At 41.1% G+C, this 18,981-nt stretch overlaps 2 protein-coding genes across 3 annotated transcripts in view; both read right to left on the bottom strand.

The window, feature by feature from the left end:
- Positions 1 to 18,981, bottom strand: part of LOC128453930 (protein NLRC5) — a 359,511-nt gene that overhangs the window by 268,535 nt on the left and 71,995 nt on the right. The window lies entirely within an intron of this gene.
- The window catches only part of LOC128453932 (poliovirus receptor), a 214,067-nt gene that overhangs the window by 163,269 nt on the left and 31,817 nt on the right, over positions 1 to 18,981 (bottom strand). Inside the window, exon 8 of one of the 2 annotated variants that reach the window (XM_053437074.1) lies at positions 5,212 to 5,268. The exons of the other annotated variant lie outside the window; for it this stretch is intronic. Within the exon in view, the coding sequence (XP_053293049.1) occupies positions 5,212 to 5,268 (57 nt within the window). The remainder of the gene's footprint in view (positions 1 to 5,211; positions 5,269 to 18,981) is intronic. 2 annotated transcript variants of the gene reach the window in all.

Below are 18,981 nucleotides of genomic sequence, written 5' to 3'. Positions count from 1 at the left end.
AAAACAATACAGTTGAAAACGTCTATACACCGTAAAACAATTTCTATGTGTGTAAGGATGTAATTACTCAGATACACACAAGTGTGTTGCACTGAATATAAAACTGTGTGTCATGTCTGTGTGTTCAGATTTAATATTTGATGCAAACTAACTTGGACTTCTATCTTCTACCATCTCATCTTTACTTCTCCTGATAGTTAAACTTACCACCTGTGGGACAATCTAGACCAGGGGTCGGCAACCCTTGACCCTGGAGCTCAGGAAGTGTTGGAACAATCAGTGACCACACGGTGGAGCCAGAGGAGAAGACATTTGTAGATTCATTTAGATTTCAGTGGATAAATGGAAGCTTGGAACTGCAGGTGGCGATAGAGGACAAGATAGAAGTTCATCAAAGTCATGAGCAGTCATCCTCTGTTCTGTATTTAAGCTTTTCATACCCTGATGAGTAAAATCCTAAATGTGTCACACACAGAAAGATACCACACAGATTTATAAAAATACATTTTAATAAAAAATTAAATGTGCCAGAACAGTCGTTGAAGTAAAGTCTCATAAAATGATATACAAATACAAAACAGTACCAGATATAAAATACAAATCCTCTTCTTCATCCTGAGGTATTTGTTTGTCTTTCTGTCTCAGACAGCATTTCCTTCTTTTCATGGTTTGTGTTCTCATCACTTTCTTCATTGTCTGAGCTGTAAACAAAGTTAAGAAAATTCAGAGAGACTGAAATCTTAATCTCCTGGATTGTTATTATTCATCAGTGATAAACACAAACTGCAGAAGATGTGAAACTATCAAACATCAGGACATTTTCTTTTTCTCTTAATCTTATTGAATCCATTGAACTACTTATTTTATATCATGCAATTCTTTGTGCTTTTGCTTTTGCTCCACAAACCTGAAACAAACATCTCCTCCAGGCATCACACAGACATCTGCTTCATGTTTGCTGATATAGAAACTTTCATTTTACCAAATTAACGATACTATTAGATGTTACATTGGACCTAAATACAATTTTTTTTAATTAAAGTTCTTTGTATTTGTGTTATTAATAATACAATTCATGGTTAAACAGTAAAATATCAAGTCACAGTCTCGAGGCGACAACAACATGAAAACTTTGATTCATCGTTAAAAACACAAAAGTATTTGACCTGAGAAACAAAAAGACACAGTGTGTTACTTCCTGTATATCAACTTTTATATCAGAGGTCGACAACTAAACTACACTCACCTGAACATCTATAAAACTCAATGAATCAATGATTCAACGTGAGACATCTTTAAACTGTTATTATCTTTAATTCCTCCTTGCACCCCCACTCTCCAACTCATCTCTTAAAGACAGAAATCAGACGAAGACACTTTCCCGTCCATATTTCAACACTCAGTCTTGTGATATCCTGTAGTTTTCTCTTTGGTCATAGATAAAAACTATTTTCTCTTCTCACTCCTCTGCTGCTGAAGCCTCGAAACTCTTTAAGAACAAATAACACAAATAAATATTCTCATTTAAGAAATGTTCGTAAGTTAGACAGATGTCTCACTCTGCTCCGGTTTACCTCAAACGTGCGTTGAGGGAGAGAAAGAGGTTAAATGTAACCTGAACAAACTTCACCTAAACTAAACCTGAAACTACGCAGTGAATGAACGTCTTGTGAAAGAGCGGCAGATTAGATCAGATTCTAATAAATAATACAAAATAAATGTATTGATCAGATGTAGAATTTTTTTTTCGAGCACAATCTTTTCTCCATCAGTACAAAGTATATCCCATAATTCGGATCCTTTGGACGACGTGTTGTTCAAACTTTGTTTGGTCACGGTGACACCAGCCTCGTGCACAGCTCCATGAAGAGATGATGGTGTCACTCTGCTGCAGAGGAAGTGGACCTCAGAGCTTCAACATCTGCTGGACACATGTAAGAGCAGCGTGTTCATGAACATGGTGTCACAGTCACATGTTACACTGACACACGTGTGTTGAGGATCATAACAAAGTCACATGATGACCTCTCCACACAGTGAGAACTTGAGTCTGTCAGGAACTGACTCTGTCAAACATTTCTTATCCTGAAGTCACAAAGAACTGAGACGGGCTTGAACATGAAGTGAAATCATCATGTTGAGACAAGTGTCTCCACAAAATAACACAACCTGTTCAACACAACAGGCCCAAAATGTCCACTGTCTTCAGGACATCATCTCTCAGACACTTTTTGTCCCTTGTCTCTGCTGTGAACCTCCCATCATCAATTATTTCCCAGCATGCTGCTGTTCCCAGAGGCCTGCTACAGTCTCCCCCTGGTGGTTTTTCTGAGGTGGTGGTCGACAACGTACAACAAGAATCTTCATCTACGTTTGTATAAAACGTCCTCGGGTCAGTTTTCTATTAAATATGGTAAAATGTTTATTAGACAGTTTCCTCAGAGACTTAAAGATGCTCTGCTCTTCATCGACTCTTCTTCATTCTGTAAATGTCTCATTCACTTTTCTTCTGGTTGTTTCCATTATGTCAAACTGGTGATTTTGTTCTTTTACCTGCACCAAGGACGAGATGTTTCACCAGTTTGTTTGAAGAGGAAAGAAAAGCTGAGTCATGATTCCAGTGAAGTCGGTGGAAGGATGTTTATTGAGCATTAAAGCAGTGACAAGTAGAAACACAACTTTTCTCTCTGAGATGTTTTTCTTCTCGTTACATCTGGTTTGTCACAGAGGAAATGATCCATGTGTTTGACTCATAGACTGAATATAAAGGCTTTGACTGGGATGTGCTGCTGTTATACTGCAGCGCCACCTGTGGGTCAAAAGTAGAAAAGCAACCACTGCTCTGCACCTGATGCAGAAATGAAAACGTCCCATTTTTAAATCCAGAGTTTTGATCTTTTATGTCAAAGACGAAACTCTATTTTAAACTCAGTGATTTGATTTTTCTGACGTGAATCCAGGAACTTTAAGATCATAAACAAACATATACACAAAATGTGGTTATACACACATGGAGACATACTGGGGGACAAAGGTGGAACATAATAAAATAAACTTTAACACATATACAGTATGTGACACTTTACAGAGGGTTTATATATTCTGCTTGTGTTGTGTCATTTCAATAAACACATTCTTCATGTGAATAAACACAATCAGGAGCGAGGGCCATCTAGTGGTGAAGTTACTTATTACAACAACCTCCTCTGACTCCTCTGGAGCTCTGTCTCCACTCTGCCTCCCAGCAGCAAGGCCCAGTCAGAGCCGCTCTACACACAAGCTGCTGCTGCTGCTTCAGCCTCTGGATCCTCAGGACACAGCTCAGCCTCCGTCCACACACACTGTCCTCTTCACACTCACCTCCACTAAGATCACTCCCACTTCCTCCACCTGTTGAGAGAAGAAGACATCAGTGTTATAGAGACTCACTTCATCAGCTGTGAGTCAGTGATGCAGCACATCCAGTAGAAAGAGCAGCAGGGACTTCAGTCCTGTTCAGAGGTGGAGCAGCTTCCTCCCTGCTTCATGTTCACGTGTTGGAATGAACACGCTCAGAGCTCAGGGTGTGTCCTCTGTATAAAGAGCTCCTGTTACCATGCTGATGAGGAGAGACTTCAGTCCCACTGATCTCAGAGCTGTGAAAAAGATCCACCGGATCAGTTCTTCACTGATGAAGTGAGAGAACAAAGTGTCTCAGATCAGATGAGGACGACACCGTCTCTGTTCCTTGTGTGAGGCTGTCAGCTGTGGTCCAGCTTCATTTCCTGTTCACATGAAAACAACAACAAGTGTCATCTTCACATCAACTCAATCACATGATCCCAAGCAGCTTTTGGCTCGTCTGATTGGCCGACTGTTGTCTCTCTGTGTTTCTGTCCAATCCTGACGTCTGTCCTCATTGTCCTCTCACAGCTTCACTGAGGAAACACTGAGGCCTGAACTACGAAGACACTACGAAGAGATCTGAGCCTGCACATAAAAGGGGCGGGGTCTACTGTGTATGCCCAATCACAGACATGGACAGTTTGATTGACAGTAGAGCCTCATATTTCACAACCAGGATCCAACTGTTCTATAATAAAAATCTGATTAGAACAAACACATGATCCAGAATAAAGGAAACTCAGTCACAGCTGCTAAATGCAGGAAGAACAGCTGGTAAAACATCTGGGGTCGTTTCAATGTGTAAGTTACAGCGCCCCCTGGTGGCATCTGGTAAAATTATATTACGTGACCATGACATACTAACCTGTGTGAATGAAATAAATAACTCGAGACCACGAGATCTGAATCTGTTGTTTACTAACAAGACGAGTGGAAGAGAAGAAGATTCTTGATGAGAAACGTTAGAAACGCAGGATGTGACACACACTGTCTCACTGTCTCTGAGGACACACACTGTCCCTGAGGACACACACTGTCAAACTGACTCTGAGGACCCACACTGTCTCAATTCTGAGGACACACACTGTCTCACTTCTGAGGACAAACACTGTCTCTGAGTACACACACTGTCTCACTGACTCTGAGGACACACACTGTCTCACTGACTCAATTCTGAGGACACACACTCTCTCAATTCTGAGGACACTCACTGACACTGAGGACACACTGTGGTGGAAACCTCTGACATCACTACTCAATAGAAACACATGGACCTGTCTTCAGGAAGCTGACTGAGGTCATCTGGTGTTTTGGTGACAGGATGAGTCTGGAGAGATTGAGATGTTCTGGGTGAGTTAGAGATCAACTGAACCAACCAGACGTTGATTTAAACTTCCCTTATCCGTCCCTTTAAGGAGAGTGTGACCCACACAACAGTGGAGAGTCACTGTGATCAGTGGGCGGAGCTTCTATACGGGTTGATCTCAAACTTAACCTGGAGCAGGTTAGCTGTTCATCAGAAGTTACCATGGTGATTTACCTCGTTAAGAAGTGGACGAGCTTCGTAGAACTGAAAAAACTAAACCTGAAGTTAACCTGATAACCACAAATCCTGCTTGGTAGCACAGACCCTCGATCTGTGATACTGACTGTGTTTAGTAAAATACTGATGAAAGCAGCGTGGACTGACTCCAACCATCTACTGACCTCAGAGTCTTCAGTCGACAGGTTGAACTCTGCTGTAGATGAAGCAGCTCCTTCACTGCTGAGTCCTGCAGGTCGTAGTTTTCAGTCAGATCCAGTTCTCTCAGATGGTAGGGGTTTGACCTCAGAGCTGAAGCCAGAGAAGAACAGCTGATCTCTGACAGTCTGCAGCTCCACAACCTGGATAAAGAATAAAACTTAATTGTAAATAAAACTGAGTTCATGTGGGAAAATAACAGACACATATTCATGCGAGTACAGACTCATAACATGGAAGATAAATATGAAATCAGACATGTTGGACTAAGAGCAGATCAGTTTAGGAAATCCAGAACTAAACTCAATGTTCTAAGAAGTAGCTGAATATTTAAAATGTCACAGATTAATTAATTAATGGATTCATGTTATGTATGAAGAGGAACTATGTTAAATTAGAATTAAATGAGATAAATTGTGTATAAATGCTGTTATATAGATATGAGATCTACAAAAGTGAGTCAGTGAACTGACCTCAGAGTCTCCAGTAGACAGGTTGGACTCTGTAGAAAACCACACAGCTCCTTCACTCCTGAGTCCTGCAGGTCGTTGGCACTCAGATCCAGTTTTCTCAGATGAGAGGGGTTTGACATCAGAGCTGAAGCCAGAGAAGAACAGCTGATCTCTGACAGTCTGCAGCCCTCCAACCTGGATACAGAAATATGAATATTAGAATGTGTCGTCCTGTTGTTGTGGATCGTCTTCATGTCAACACAGACTCTCAACATGCTGCTGACCTCAGTCCAGTCTGTGACCTGAAGATAAATATCAGATCAGACATGTTGGACCATTGTTTCATTCATCAGCTTCTTCTCTGTGTGTTGGTCACTGAGCAGGTTTGTGTAATTAAACACTGTTTAAAGTAGGGATGGCTCCTGACAGTCACTTCCTGTTTGTTTCTATACTCAGGTGAATGGAGTTGATGAGGTGGACGTGACTGACAGGCTGGATGAGTGACAGATGACTGAGGGACAGTGAGCAGAGCAGAACTGACACAATTTAAATAAATAATGACCCAATAAGAAAGAAAGTCTGAAAAGTGAAGAAGGATTTAAGGACCTCAGAGTCAACTGGTTGTTATGGAGATATGTGTTTTGGCTCCGCCCCTCATCTGAATGTTCCCACATGTTCCTGTTGCTGTGAACGAGTCGGAACACAGCAGCTTCACTCTTGATTCCTGCAGCTTGTTGTCACTCAGATCCAGTTCTCTCAGAAGTGAGCAATCTGACTTCAGAGCTGAGGCCACAACTTTACATCGAGTCTTTGAGAGTTCACCTTCACCGTATCTGTAAGTAAAGAAAATATCTGTTAGAATAAAATCAGAAAACACAACATTCATACAAAACGTGATCATGTGACCCTCACCCTGGTAAATCCCCTCTTTGCCTCATGAACATGTTAAAAACTCCTCAAGAGAATCCTTCAGATTTGGTTCAAGCGTTCATTCAGACTAACAGAGGAACTTATTAGATCAGGTGGTCAAGGTCACACAACATGTTCATAGCCTGTTGAAGTATCAAGTCTGTCTTTAGAGGACTTCTTCACATTTTGACCAGTTGGACTCAAAGATAAACTGATTAGATTTCAGTGGTCAAAGGTCAAAGGTCAAAGTGACCTCATATTATTGTGAATTATGTCAGGAACCTTGAGGGACCACAAACACACACACACACACACATTTTCCAAAAACCCACATAGGAGGGTCACACTCGTATTTATGAATTTTGTAACTTCTATTAAAGGCTGAATGCACGAGCATAAATATACACAAAGAAATGCAGTTGTGCAACTTTATCTGCACAATATTCACATTAATATGAATTCATATTTACAGCATATGTTCAATCTTTATCTTCTCAGTTCAACAATGTTCTGCAGAGTTCTGCTACTGCAGCACAATGTTGACCAAATGGCTTTGACTTTAATATGGTCATAAACAGTGATGCCAGTAACGCGTTACTTAGTAAAAAACTTAGTAACGCGTTACTCTAATCTGACCACTTTTTTCAGTAACGAGTAATCTAACGCGTTACTATTTCCAAACCAGTAATCAGATTAAAGTTACTTGTCCAAGTCACTTTGCATTACTATTTTAGTATTTGTGGTTAAACCGCTGGGCACCTGCCGCGGCTCAGGGAGCAGTCGCCCTGTCGCCCTCCTCTCCACGCCGCCGGAGGCTCGGTGTGCATTACGCCTCGATGTTTTTTTTGGGGGGGGGAGCTCCTCGTCCGCGGTGCCTCACGGCGTCGCTGGTGCGGGGGCTTTCCTTCTCTTGGACCGCGGGGCGGTGTCCGTCGGCGGTGCGGAAGGGGACCGGGTACGGCGATCGGCGGCGGCGACTCTGGACGCGTGTCGGTCCCGTCTCGCGGATCACCTCAGCTACGGCGCCCGCTGGGGGAACCCTCCGTTCGCGCGGGGGGGGGGGGCTCCGGCGGTTTCTAATAAAGAGAGTGTTGGCAAAACCGGTTGTCATTTTTATGTTGAGGCGGCGGGGGTGTTGTCGGCAGCTGCTGAATGTAACTAATAAAGTAAATTGTAATCTAACTTAGTTACTTTTCAAATCAAGTAACTTGTAAAGTAACTAAGTTACTTTTAAAATCAAGTAATCTGTAAAGTAACTAAGTTACTTTTTCAAAGTAACTGTGGCAACACTGGTCATAAATATGAATATTACCTTGTATATAAGTACATATTGAACATTATTTCTCCAGCTGTCAGTCACTCACTTCCATCGTGTGTGATAAGGACTGAACTCTTTGTCTGTAGGAGTGAGACAGATGACCTCAGGAGGCCTCAAGTAGTTTGGATGCAAGTTTCAGTCACCACTCGATTATTCAGCCAGTTGCAGCCATTTTAATTACAGTTCTTTGTATTTGTGTTATTAATAAAACAGTTCATGGTTAAACTGTAAAATATCAATTCACAGTTACATTTCTTTGCCGTAAAGTTTGATAACAACATCTTAGGAATCATTGTCAAATCTTTTTCATAAATTTATTGGCCGTTATATCGGTATCAGATTTTCTTTCACTCTAATATCGATATGGTTTTTGAACGAACTCTCAGTAACTGAAGCTTTAGGATGTGTCAGCTGATGCAGCTGAGATGAAGCTGTTAGAGCAACGTGACAACAATAAAGTAGTTTACAGCATCTCCATGAAAACAGGGTTATTCTTTAGAGCAGAATATTGTAATTCTCAGTTCAGAATAAACAGTAAACTTACTGTAAATATTTCCTCTGAAGCATCTGATTGTAGATGATCTGTTTTGGGTTTGTTCAAAAGAAATAATCATTAGAAGAAACATCATATAATAAATGAACAGCAGAATTATTGTAAGTATTAATATTTACCTTTAGTCTTATAAAGTAGAAGAATCCTCCAGCTCCTAATGCTACACACACAACGAGGACTCCGACCACAATTGCTGCAGCTAAAAATGAAAAACATGTAATTCAGAGAGTAGAACTGTAGCATCAACAAAGTGCAGTGATGTGTCTTCAGTGTAAAGTGTAGTGTGTGTGTGTGTGTGTGTGTGTGTGTGTGTGTGTGTGTGTGTGTGTGTGTGTGGCCTCCTCGTTCCTGTTCTCCTGACAACATGTGGACATGATGCTCCTGAGGAGCTGGAGGACGGAGCCCTGGGGGATCTGCTCCACCAGGAGAAACCAGGACTCACTGCACGAGCCTCAGGTCTGACAGTCGCTCTGAGGATTTCATCTCTCAGTTCTCGTCTCATGGGATCTTACCTTTCTCTATCGTCACGTAGCTGTTGATGAAATGCGTCTCCTCTTCACTACTGAGTTCACAGGTGAACGTTCCCTGGTGATCTGAAGATAAGTGGTGCAGCGTGAGGCTGCCTGACGCTGACACATCCTCCACCTGCTGCCTCCACTGCTCTGAGACGCTGTGGAGGCCGTCCACCCCGGTCTGGTTCACAATGATCTGCCTGTGGTTGAATTTCCACACCCAGTGTGTCGGGGGTTTGGTGTTTGGAGCAGTGCAGTGGATTGTTGTTGTTGTTTTAAACGATGACACAGGGACGGGAGCTGAAAAGAAAAGGGATCAAATAATATCATCGTTGTCAGAATGTGGTTTCAGGCTCTGATGAGACTTTCTGAACATTTTCTATCATCAGAATGATTCATGTGGAGGAGGGTGTGGCCTTGGAATGATGAACTGAACTAGAAGGTCACTCAGTGGAGCTGATATCTCCTCCACTGCTACAGGATAGATTTCCATGAAACTTGGCAGGAAGGTGTGTTATGGGTCAGGCTCAGAGAAGAACTCATCAAATGTTTGTGTGGATCCAAGATTTGTTGTTTTTTCACATTACCATTGTGAGAGAGGACGTTTTTCAATATTTTCATTGATTTCCCTGCGAATAACTGATGAAGGTGAAGAAACAATCTGACAAATTTAGAGGACTGATATTTATGAGTGTGTGAAATTTGGTGCAGATCTTGGGCCTGGTGAATTTCAATGTGGTTTCATAAGGAGACTGTTGGGCCTTGTGGAGGTCTGAGCTCTACTGAGTGACCTGTGGCCCACGTTCCATCCTCACAACTAGTTTAGTGGAAATCTGTTCAGCGGACAAAGAAACAAACAAAGTAAAGATTGAGAATCAGCATTGATATAAAATGTAAGTTATCTGTAGGAGCAGATATAAATATTCAGCAGTAGGTGAAACAAGCAGAGGTTCAGTTCCATAGAGCAGATTCAACGTACTGGGTTGATACCACACCGCGCTCCTCCTGCCATGGCGAGTGCTGATGCTGCAGATCAGAACAGTGTCTCTGTCTGACAGTGTCAGTGTGCTGCTGATCTCATAGAGCTGCTGCTCCGTCTCCTTCACTGTGGTTTGGTTCTGAAGGGTCAAGTTGGACGGAGGCCTGGTGGACCAGGTGAGCTGCGGCTCGGGGTAGATCCCCTCTGAGCGGCAGGTGAAGCTGTCCTCCACCTGCTCAATGTCCACGTGACGCACCGGAGCTGCAAGACAACATTTCTCTTTTATAACTCATTGATCATCTTTGCCTCATGCACTGTGGAGCTCTTCATTAATTTGACATATGTTGCTTATTATTTAACACGTCACATATGAGCCAATATGTGGTGCTGCTGACATCAGCTGTGTCTCAATTCAGGGGGTGCATTTGAAGAACGAGCTCCAACGAGTGGATCCGTCCCCGTCCAACCTGTCCCAGGATTCATTGCACTTTAGTGACTAACACTTTTCAAAGAGGTAATGGTGCCGGCAAGCAACGAGACGTCCAATGCTTAAGTATCAGCTTCAACTCAACCCAACGGTACACATGTTAAACAAGGTAACAGCAATAAGAGACAAATATCATTTCTAGTATTTGTGTTCTGTTTTCACTGTGAGTTTCTTTACCATCTGCTCTCAGGTTGATAAATGACGACTTGCCGGCTCCAGTGATGCTGGTGTAACACTCGTATGTGCCCTGGTCCTGAAGCTGCAGCCCCGTCAGCCTGATGGAGGCGTTTCCTCTGGAGATCTGATCTGTGAACAGCGATGTCCGGTTTGTGAAGCGCTCGCTCTGGTATACAAACAGGTCTCTGTCTCTGTAGTAGGAGTGGACACGAGTGTGTCCTGGTTTCACCTGCATCCAGTAAATGACTGGGTGTGGACCAGGTTGAAAACTGCAGGGTAAGATGCAGCTCTCCTCTAAAACGCAGGAGACCTCATCATCTGTGAGACACCGGGTAAAAAAACAACTAGTTAAGGATCAACTGTGGTGAATAGAAGCTTTATTCAAAGTGCAGTTAGAGCATTTGCTCACAGACGGATTGTGAATGTAAATATCCTGATGGAACTGTCTGTCTGTTTGGCTGTTGACAGTTAACATACAGTAGTTTTATCTGAGCTGCTTTCACAAAAACAACCTCCTGCCACACGAGACATTCGAATGTGTAACGTACATTTACTGTCAAACCAAAGATATGAACCAAAAGAGGCTCAAATTCACACCAAGTTGGAAAAGTTCTGTGTTGATCACAGAAATGTTCATTTAGAAGATTTACTTTGAGATTCAGCTAAATCTGAACATTCTTTGAGATGAGAAGAATTTAGGATCTGGAAATTTAGACATAATAAAGATTTCTCTGTGTGTGTTTTTGAGTGTTTGTGTGTGTGTGTGTGTGTGTGTGTGTGTGTGTGATCAATTTGTGTTTCCTGTCATCTTAAGCAGTGTACCGGTATGGGACCTTTATTGTGAAGGGTCACCAACGGAAGTGGTGGTTGTTTTGATTGAGCTTTGACTTGATGTGGAGCATAAACAACATGTCTCCTGGTTCAAGTCCACATTGTTCAGTTCTTATTTTACTGTGAAGTCTCAGTAAAGGAGAATTAAACCCTCTGCTCCATGAACATCAGATAAGTGAGAAACAGACAGTGACTCAGTGTAATAACGTGTTATTGTTGGATGGACTCGCACTGGCCATTCTACGACACAAGTGTTTCTACTGGTTTCCACACACAGACACTACAACCAGTGCCGGCTCGTCCACACAGGAGAACAAGGCAATTTCCTCAGGCAACTCTTTGGCGAGGGCGATGAAATGTATGATCACCAGCTCTCAAGAACCAGAGGTCGATTCAATTTAACTTTATTTAACTTTATTTCAGACTCGTAGGTCTCGTGACTCTTTGAGAAAATAAAATCCATTGAGATGAAACTGCAGCGACGGAAATGATCTGACTGCGAATCTAAAAAGAGGCGACTATTAAGGGAGCAGGTATTCAAACCCAGAGGTAGGGCTGCTCAATTATGGAAAAAATCATAATCACGATTATTTTGGACAATATTGAAATCAAGATCATTCAAACGATTACTTTTGAGTTTGAAAACATGATGCATTTATTCAGTATTTTTCTCCAAAAAACACTTTGTAACTGAGAACTGGCAGAAAAGATTTGTTGTGTTGCTAAGTGGCACAGATATCACCTTGTAGCAAAATCTTGCCCATGGGTGGTGCTGTTCCTCGTTGGATTCTTCGAATGGCTGATTGAATAATATTCATTATTAGTACTGTAGCATAGCCAACAGGAGAGCCTGGACCTGTGACGTGATTTTGGTGAGAATATACATTATTACAGGGAAGTTTTTGAATAATATTCATATCTAATATTTCCCAAAATTATACAAAAACACATTTTCCCAAACTAAGTACTGTAGCATAGCCAGCAGGAGACCATGGATCTGTGACATGCTTTTTTAAACATTGAACAGTATTAGACCAAAGTTATTGAATAATATTCATAAAATATATTTATATAATATTTGCACTTTGTAGACGGTCCCTGCGCACTCGTTTCTCAGCAGGCTGTACATAGACACCAATGTTATGACGACTCATATTGACGATAACTGACCTGTAGCCCGTTGTCCACATTACTACGGTGGGAATTATGCAGCGTTTGTGCTTTAACAACGTTTCGCCTATGACTTATTGATCCAGGAAGTCAGAATCTGTAAATATCTTGCCAACTTTACTGAACTTCTGAAGTGTTCTCACACAAGATAACTTTTTCTACCCTTTTTGTCGATCGAACGGGGCTGCCCTCCCTCTGCCATTTTCCACTTGCGCTGTTTTTTAAATACCGCCGGTCACCACACACACAACTCCCTTCCTTCACTTTACAGCTGCTTGAGAGTGAGTGCCAGTCAGCTGGGCCGTGTTGAATGCTTTGGGGGAAAGACTGAATTGCGCATTCACGTCTTTTCGAAAAAAATGCAAAATAAATTGTTTCAACTCGATTATAGTAGTTTGGAGATCGTTTGACCCAAAAATCGAAATCACGATTAAAATTCTATTAATTGCATTAAAACCCTACCCAGAGGTTTGAATAGCCTAACCCTCTTAACAATATTCACTGTGCTAAATACATATTATCGCACTGCACAAAGTCTTTGCACTTAATGTATTAGCTTAATTACAATTATATTTTCAACAGAATAATTCAACTTTTAATTTGATTTGTGTTACTGAATAAACATTTAAACTCATTAGACATCTTTGTTTTTATTTTTGTTCTGCATATATATTATTATTATAGTGCTTAACACACTTGAAAGTCACCGTTTATAAACAGCATATAAACAATTAAAATATGATTATAAGCAGATATCAGTGTTTTCGTGTGAGGACAGATCCTCACATGTGGATCCTAAAGATCCTGCGTGTAACCTCTTTATATACAGTGGATATGAAAAGTCTGCACACACCTGTTAAAATGCAACGTTTGTGTGATGTAAAAATTAGACAAAGGTAAATCATGTCCGAACTTTTTCCACCTTTAATGTGACCCATAACGTGAACAATTCAATTGAAAAACCAACAATTCTTTTAGGGGGAAAAATAAAAAATGTACAATAACCTGGTTGCATAAATATGCACACCCTAAAACTAATACTTTGTTGAAGCACCTTTTATTTTGTTACAGCGCTGTTGGGCCATGGTTTTTGGAAAACCATAGTTCGGCCGCATGTTGACAAAACCGGTTGCCGCATGTTCTCTTTGTCTCGAGAAAGCCAGAGAGCTCTCCAACTCATCTCCTCAAAGAAACCTCCTCGCCCTTCAAGCTCAACATCCCTAGCAGCGACTCAATGTCCTGCAGGTAAGGACTTCGAACCAGCATCTGAGCATACGGCTCCACAGTTACGCTAAAGGCCAATGTATGCTTCTCCGTTTTGACGGACACGAACAGATAGGACCGCCTTCTCCAACGTGGAACTACACGTCGAAATGGCGGAGAGCCCACGGATAGCCCTTGGCTGTGATGGTCCGCTAACGCCAGCATTTCGGGACCTCAAACTTCCTGTTCCATTCCCTACATCACAATAAACCAAAATCACAACTACGACTTTAATCCCACGGCTGTCATGACACTGTTTCTCAAACACCGTCAGGTTAGAAGCAAACACTTGGTAGTAGTTAGTATCGGGTGTCCCTGCTGACTGTGTGTGGAAGCTGGGGGGAGCTAGCTGCCTCCGTGTAGCTTCAAGCTGTTGCAGCTGTTGAATTAGCAACGCAGTTTGGAAACAACTTGCTATCTTAAGGCGTTACATTTTTGGTCAACCACCATTTCGAGAGCCCCTAATTTGCATACACACACACACTCATGAACACCTCCTTGTTAGTTAGTTTGATTGTATGGTAATTTGTGTTTTTATACTTTATTATGTTCATAATAAATGTTCTTCTTTCACAAATGTTCTGTCATTAATGTTGCATAAGTGAAGTTTGCCAACCGTAACACTGTTAAGAACTCCATAACCTTCACTGTTCATTATGTAATCTTTAATAGTAAATATTGAGATTTCTAATCGAACTAGATCTGAATGAGACTGATCTTAATCAATAAATTAGCTTTCTTTTCCCTTCTTTGAAGGGTGGTGCCCCGCGAGAACTTTAATCAACTAAAGTTATGATCTAATATTAATATTATAAATATTAATGTTTTATATTTTATTTGGATAACCAACTTTATTGAGTGCCTAAAGGCTCACCATTCTATGGTAACACTTTTTAAGCACTATTGCACAACAGTGCTCAGTCTTTTTGGGTAGGAGTCTATTAGCATGGAACATCTTGACTTGGCACTATTTGCCCACTCTTCTTTGCAAAAGGCAAATCTGTCAGATTGCGAGGGCGTCTCCTGTGCACAGCCCTCTGCAGATCACCCCACAGATGTTCAATTGGATTCAGGTCTGGGGTCTGGCTTGGTCATTCCAAAACTTGAATCTGCTTCGGGTGAGGCCATGCTTTTGTTGATCTGGATGTATGATTTTGGTCAATGTCGTGCTGAAAGTTGAAATTCCTGTTCGTTTTCAGCTTTCTAATGGAAGTCTGGAGGTTTTGTGCCAAAATTGACTGGTATCTGGAAATGTCCATAATTCCCTCCACCTTGACTAAGGCCTCTGTTCCAGCTGAAGTAAAACAGCCCTAGAGCCTGGTGCTGCCATCACCAAGCATCACTATGGGTATGGTGTTCTTTGGGTGATGTGCAGAGTTGTTTTTGCGCCAAACATACCTTTTGGAATTATGGCTAAAAAGTTCCACCTTGCTCTCTGAAGACCTCAACACATTTTCCCACATGCTTTTTGAAGACTTCATGTATGTTTGTGCTAAATTTTGCCGGGCTTGGATGTTTTTCTTCGTAAGAAGAGGCTTCTGTCTTGCCACCCTACCCCAGATTCCAAACATATTAAGAATACGGGAGATTGTTTTCAAATGTAGTTCACAGCCAGTACTTGCCAGAAATTCCTGCAGCTCCTTTATTGTTGCTCTAGGCCTCTCAAAAGCCTCCCTGTGTCATATTTTCTCCAGTTGATGACGGCTGTCTTCACTGTGTTCCATGGTATATCTAATGCCTTGGGAATTATTTTGTACCCTTCTCCTGACCGATACCTTTCAACAATGAGATCCCTCTGATGCTTTGGAAGCTCTCTGCGGATCATGGCTCTTGCTGTAAGTTGCAACTAAGAGAATGTCAGGAAAATCCTCCTAAAACAGCTGAACTTTATTTGGGATTAATGATTGCAGGTGTGTAATGATTACTATTAAACATGAGTTTGAATGTGATTGGTTAATTCCCAGTTATAAGAGGGTGTGCACACTTATGCAATCACAATATTTAACCTTTTTATTTTTCAATTGAATTGTTCATGTTATAGGTCACATTAGAGTTGGAAAAAGTTCTGACAGGATTTTTCTTGGTCTCATTTTTTTACATCACAAAAACCTTGCATTCTAACAGGGGTGTGTAGACTTTTTATATCCACTGTACAGTCAATGGTCTACACAGAAACGCTGGTTTGCTTTTATTTTAATATGTGCAAAGGCAGCAATGCAATCATTTATCTTTATGACATAAATTTAAATTGTGTATATTCTGCTGTGAACCACGCGCGGAACGCGCTGAAACTCAAAGGACCTGAACCGCAGCTGAAAAAAACAGGTTTGGCGCGTGGGCGCGGATTGGCTGGATTTTCATTTCCGCGTCCATGTGTGATGACACTAATATCAAATCACAGAGCTGATATTTATTAACACACAAACACTTTAAAAACCCAACTCGGTTCAGTTCTGTTGACGATGAAGTTTCAATGAAGAATAAAAGAACACAACATCTGGTGTGAACTGTTTCACCTCCAGCTCAGTAAGAACATGTTTCTCTATGTTGTTATAAACCTTCACAATCACTTCTCATGTTTCCTGCTTCGTCTGATGGAAACCAACATGTCTGTACAAAGTACTACGTTCAATCAGAACATGTGATTTCTGAGTAAGATCAGATTTCATGTACCTGCTGTGGTGAGAGTCCACATGATGAGGATCCACACAACCAGAGACTTGAACACAGACATCGGCCTTTCATTCTGTGAGAACTGAAAGTGGATCAATGGAAGAAGAGACGAGTTAACAGCTGGTTGGACTCATGACACCGAATCAGAGCAGCTGAGGTTCAGACTCTGCAGCTCCGATCTCTGCAGAGTTCAGACTGTAGACTCACAGACTCTAAGTCCCACTGGGAACATAATGCAAACCAAAAGTGACTCTATAAAGTGCTCCTCCCCGACATGGAGGTAAAACCTGTTAAGAAAACAAGAGTTTACTCACCGAACCACCGGGTCTCCGCTCCTCCGTCTCTGTTACTGAAGAACAGGCCTGAAACCTGGTGAACTCCTAATAACCGAAGCTAAAGTCATAAAGACAAACGAACAGTAAACGAGTCAAAAGCTTCTCCAGCGACTGATCCCGACACGATCACAGTGGATGAGAGAAGTGAGAGAACACGGTGTAAATAAAGAGGAGCTTGACCTCGAGGTCAACACATCGAGGACATGTTTCAGATATCAGGTTGATTTGAACCTAACAAACACATTTCAGCTTTCCTGGAGCAGCTGCTGCATTTATTCATCAACTCACCGACTCACACTGTGTCGTGTGTTTCTGTACTTTCACCCTCTGGCTGCACCCTCTTTCAGACAGATCACTCCACCTCGGGGCGAAGCTTATAAACATTAAGAAATTTATACCATCGATTAATAATTAAACACATGATCGTCAGTTCGTCTCCTAAATCATCCCAATGAATATAAAATGAAACAAATGAAGGTGAACTAGTTTAGTCCTGGAAACAAGACTTTAATTCAAAATTTAAAAATATTACATATGAATGTGAACTAGTTGATTTTCATCTGCATAAACAGAACTTTAAACTAGTTGATTTTAAGTGTAAACTGGCACAACACTGAGTATAACTATGTACATTACTTACTTTATACTTTATAAGCTCTGTTATCAAATATATTTTGCGGCTCCAGACAAGTTTTATTTGGGGAAAGAGGAGAAATGGCTCTTTTGATAGTAAAGGTTGCTGACCCCTGATCTAGACAAATCACTGTTCAGGTCACAGAAGTTTGACATCATACTAAAGTCTGATGATCAACCAAAGTTTACAAATACTTACATTTACATTTAAATATGAATGAAAACTCTAACAGACAGTTAGAACACCATTGTTCTCTCTTTCATCAGCTGTAAGTAGTAGAAAGTCAAAGTCCAATTCAGATCACCTCATGTGACTGTTTGCTGTCTCCTCTGACAGGTGACGCTCAAGATCGGACTCCTCCTCCACTGGTCCTCCACTCGACCTGAGAGGAGACAACAGGGTTCATAGCTGTTCATGTACTGCTTTAACAATGTGGTACAATTACTTATTAACCTGTAAATAAGCAGGACATCTACATCCTACATTTTCTCTCTCCGAGACAGATCTGATCAAATTATAATAATTTAATATAATAAAACAATATGATAGGAAACTTCTTTTGTGTGTCTACCTGTGCAGGTTGTTGTATTCTCTGATCATCTCCAGGAAAAGTCTCTGGACTCGATCCAACTCTGAACCACACACATGAAAACATTAAAGTTAAAAACGTCTGTTCAAGGATCTAATTACTCAGATATACACAAGTGTAAGTTGCACTGAATATAAAACTGTGTGTCATGTCTGTGTGTTCAGTTTTAATATTTGATGCAAACTAATTGGGACTTCTATCTTCTACCATCACATCTTTACTTCTCCCGATAGTTAAACTTACCATCTGTGAGTCAATCTAGACCAGGGGTCGGCAACCCTTGGCCTTGGAGCTCAGGAAGTGTTGGAACATCAGTGACCACACGGGGGAGCCAGAGGAGAAGACATTTGTAGATTCATTTAGATTTCAGTGGATAAATGGAAGCTTGGAACTGCAGGTGGCGCTAGAGGACAAGATAGAAGTCACCAAAGTCATGAGCAGTCATCCTCTGTTCTGTGTTTAAGCTTTTCATCCCCTGATGAGTAAAATCCTAAATGTGTCACATATAGAAAGATAACACACAGATTTATAAAGATACAATTTGATAAAACATAAAATGTGCCATTAGTCGATGAAGTAAAGTTTCAGAAAAATATGTACAAATACAAAAAATCCTCTTCTTCATCCTGAGGTATTTGTTTGTCTTTCTGTCTCAGACAGCATTTCCTTCTTTTCATGGTTTGTGTTCTCATCACTTTCTTTATTGTCTGAGCTGTAAACAAAATTAAGAAAATTCAGAGCTGCTGAAATCTTAATCTCCTGGATTTTTATTCTTCATCAGTTATAAACACAAACTGCAGAAGATGTGAAACTATCAAACATCAGCTAATTTTCTTTTTCTCTTAATCTTATTGAATCCATTGAACTACTTATTTTATATCATGCATTTCTTTGTGCTTTTGCTTTTGCTCCACAAACATGAAACAAACGTCTCCTCCAGGAAATGAAAGAAATAACAGATGAAATTATCTGAG

Source organism: Pleuronectes platessa, chromosome 12, assembly GCF_947347685.1.
Source record: "Pleuronectes platessa chromosome 12, fPlePla1.1, whole genome shotgun sequence".
Taxonomy (NCBI): Eukaryota; Metazoa; Chordata; class Actinopteri; order Pleuronectiformes; family Pleuronectidae; genus Pleuronectes; species Pleuronectes platessa.
Note: the sequence above shows the minus strand (reverse complement) of the source record. Positions and strands in the feature narration are given on the sequence as shown.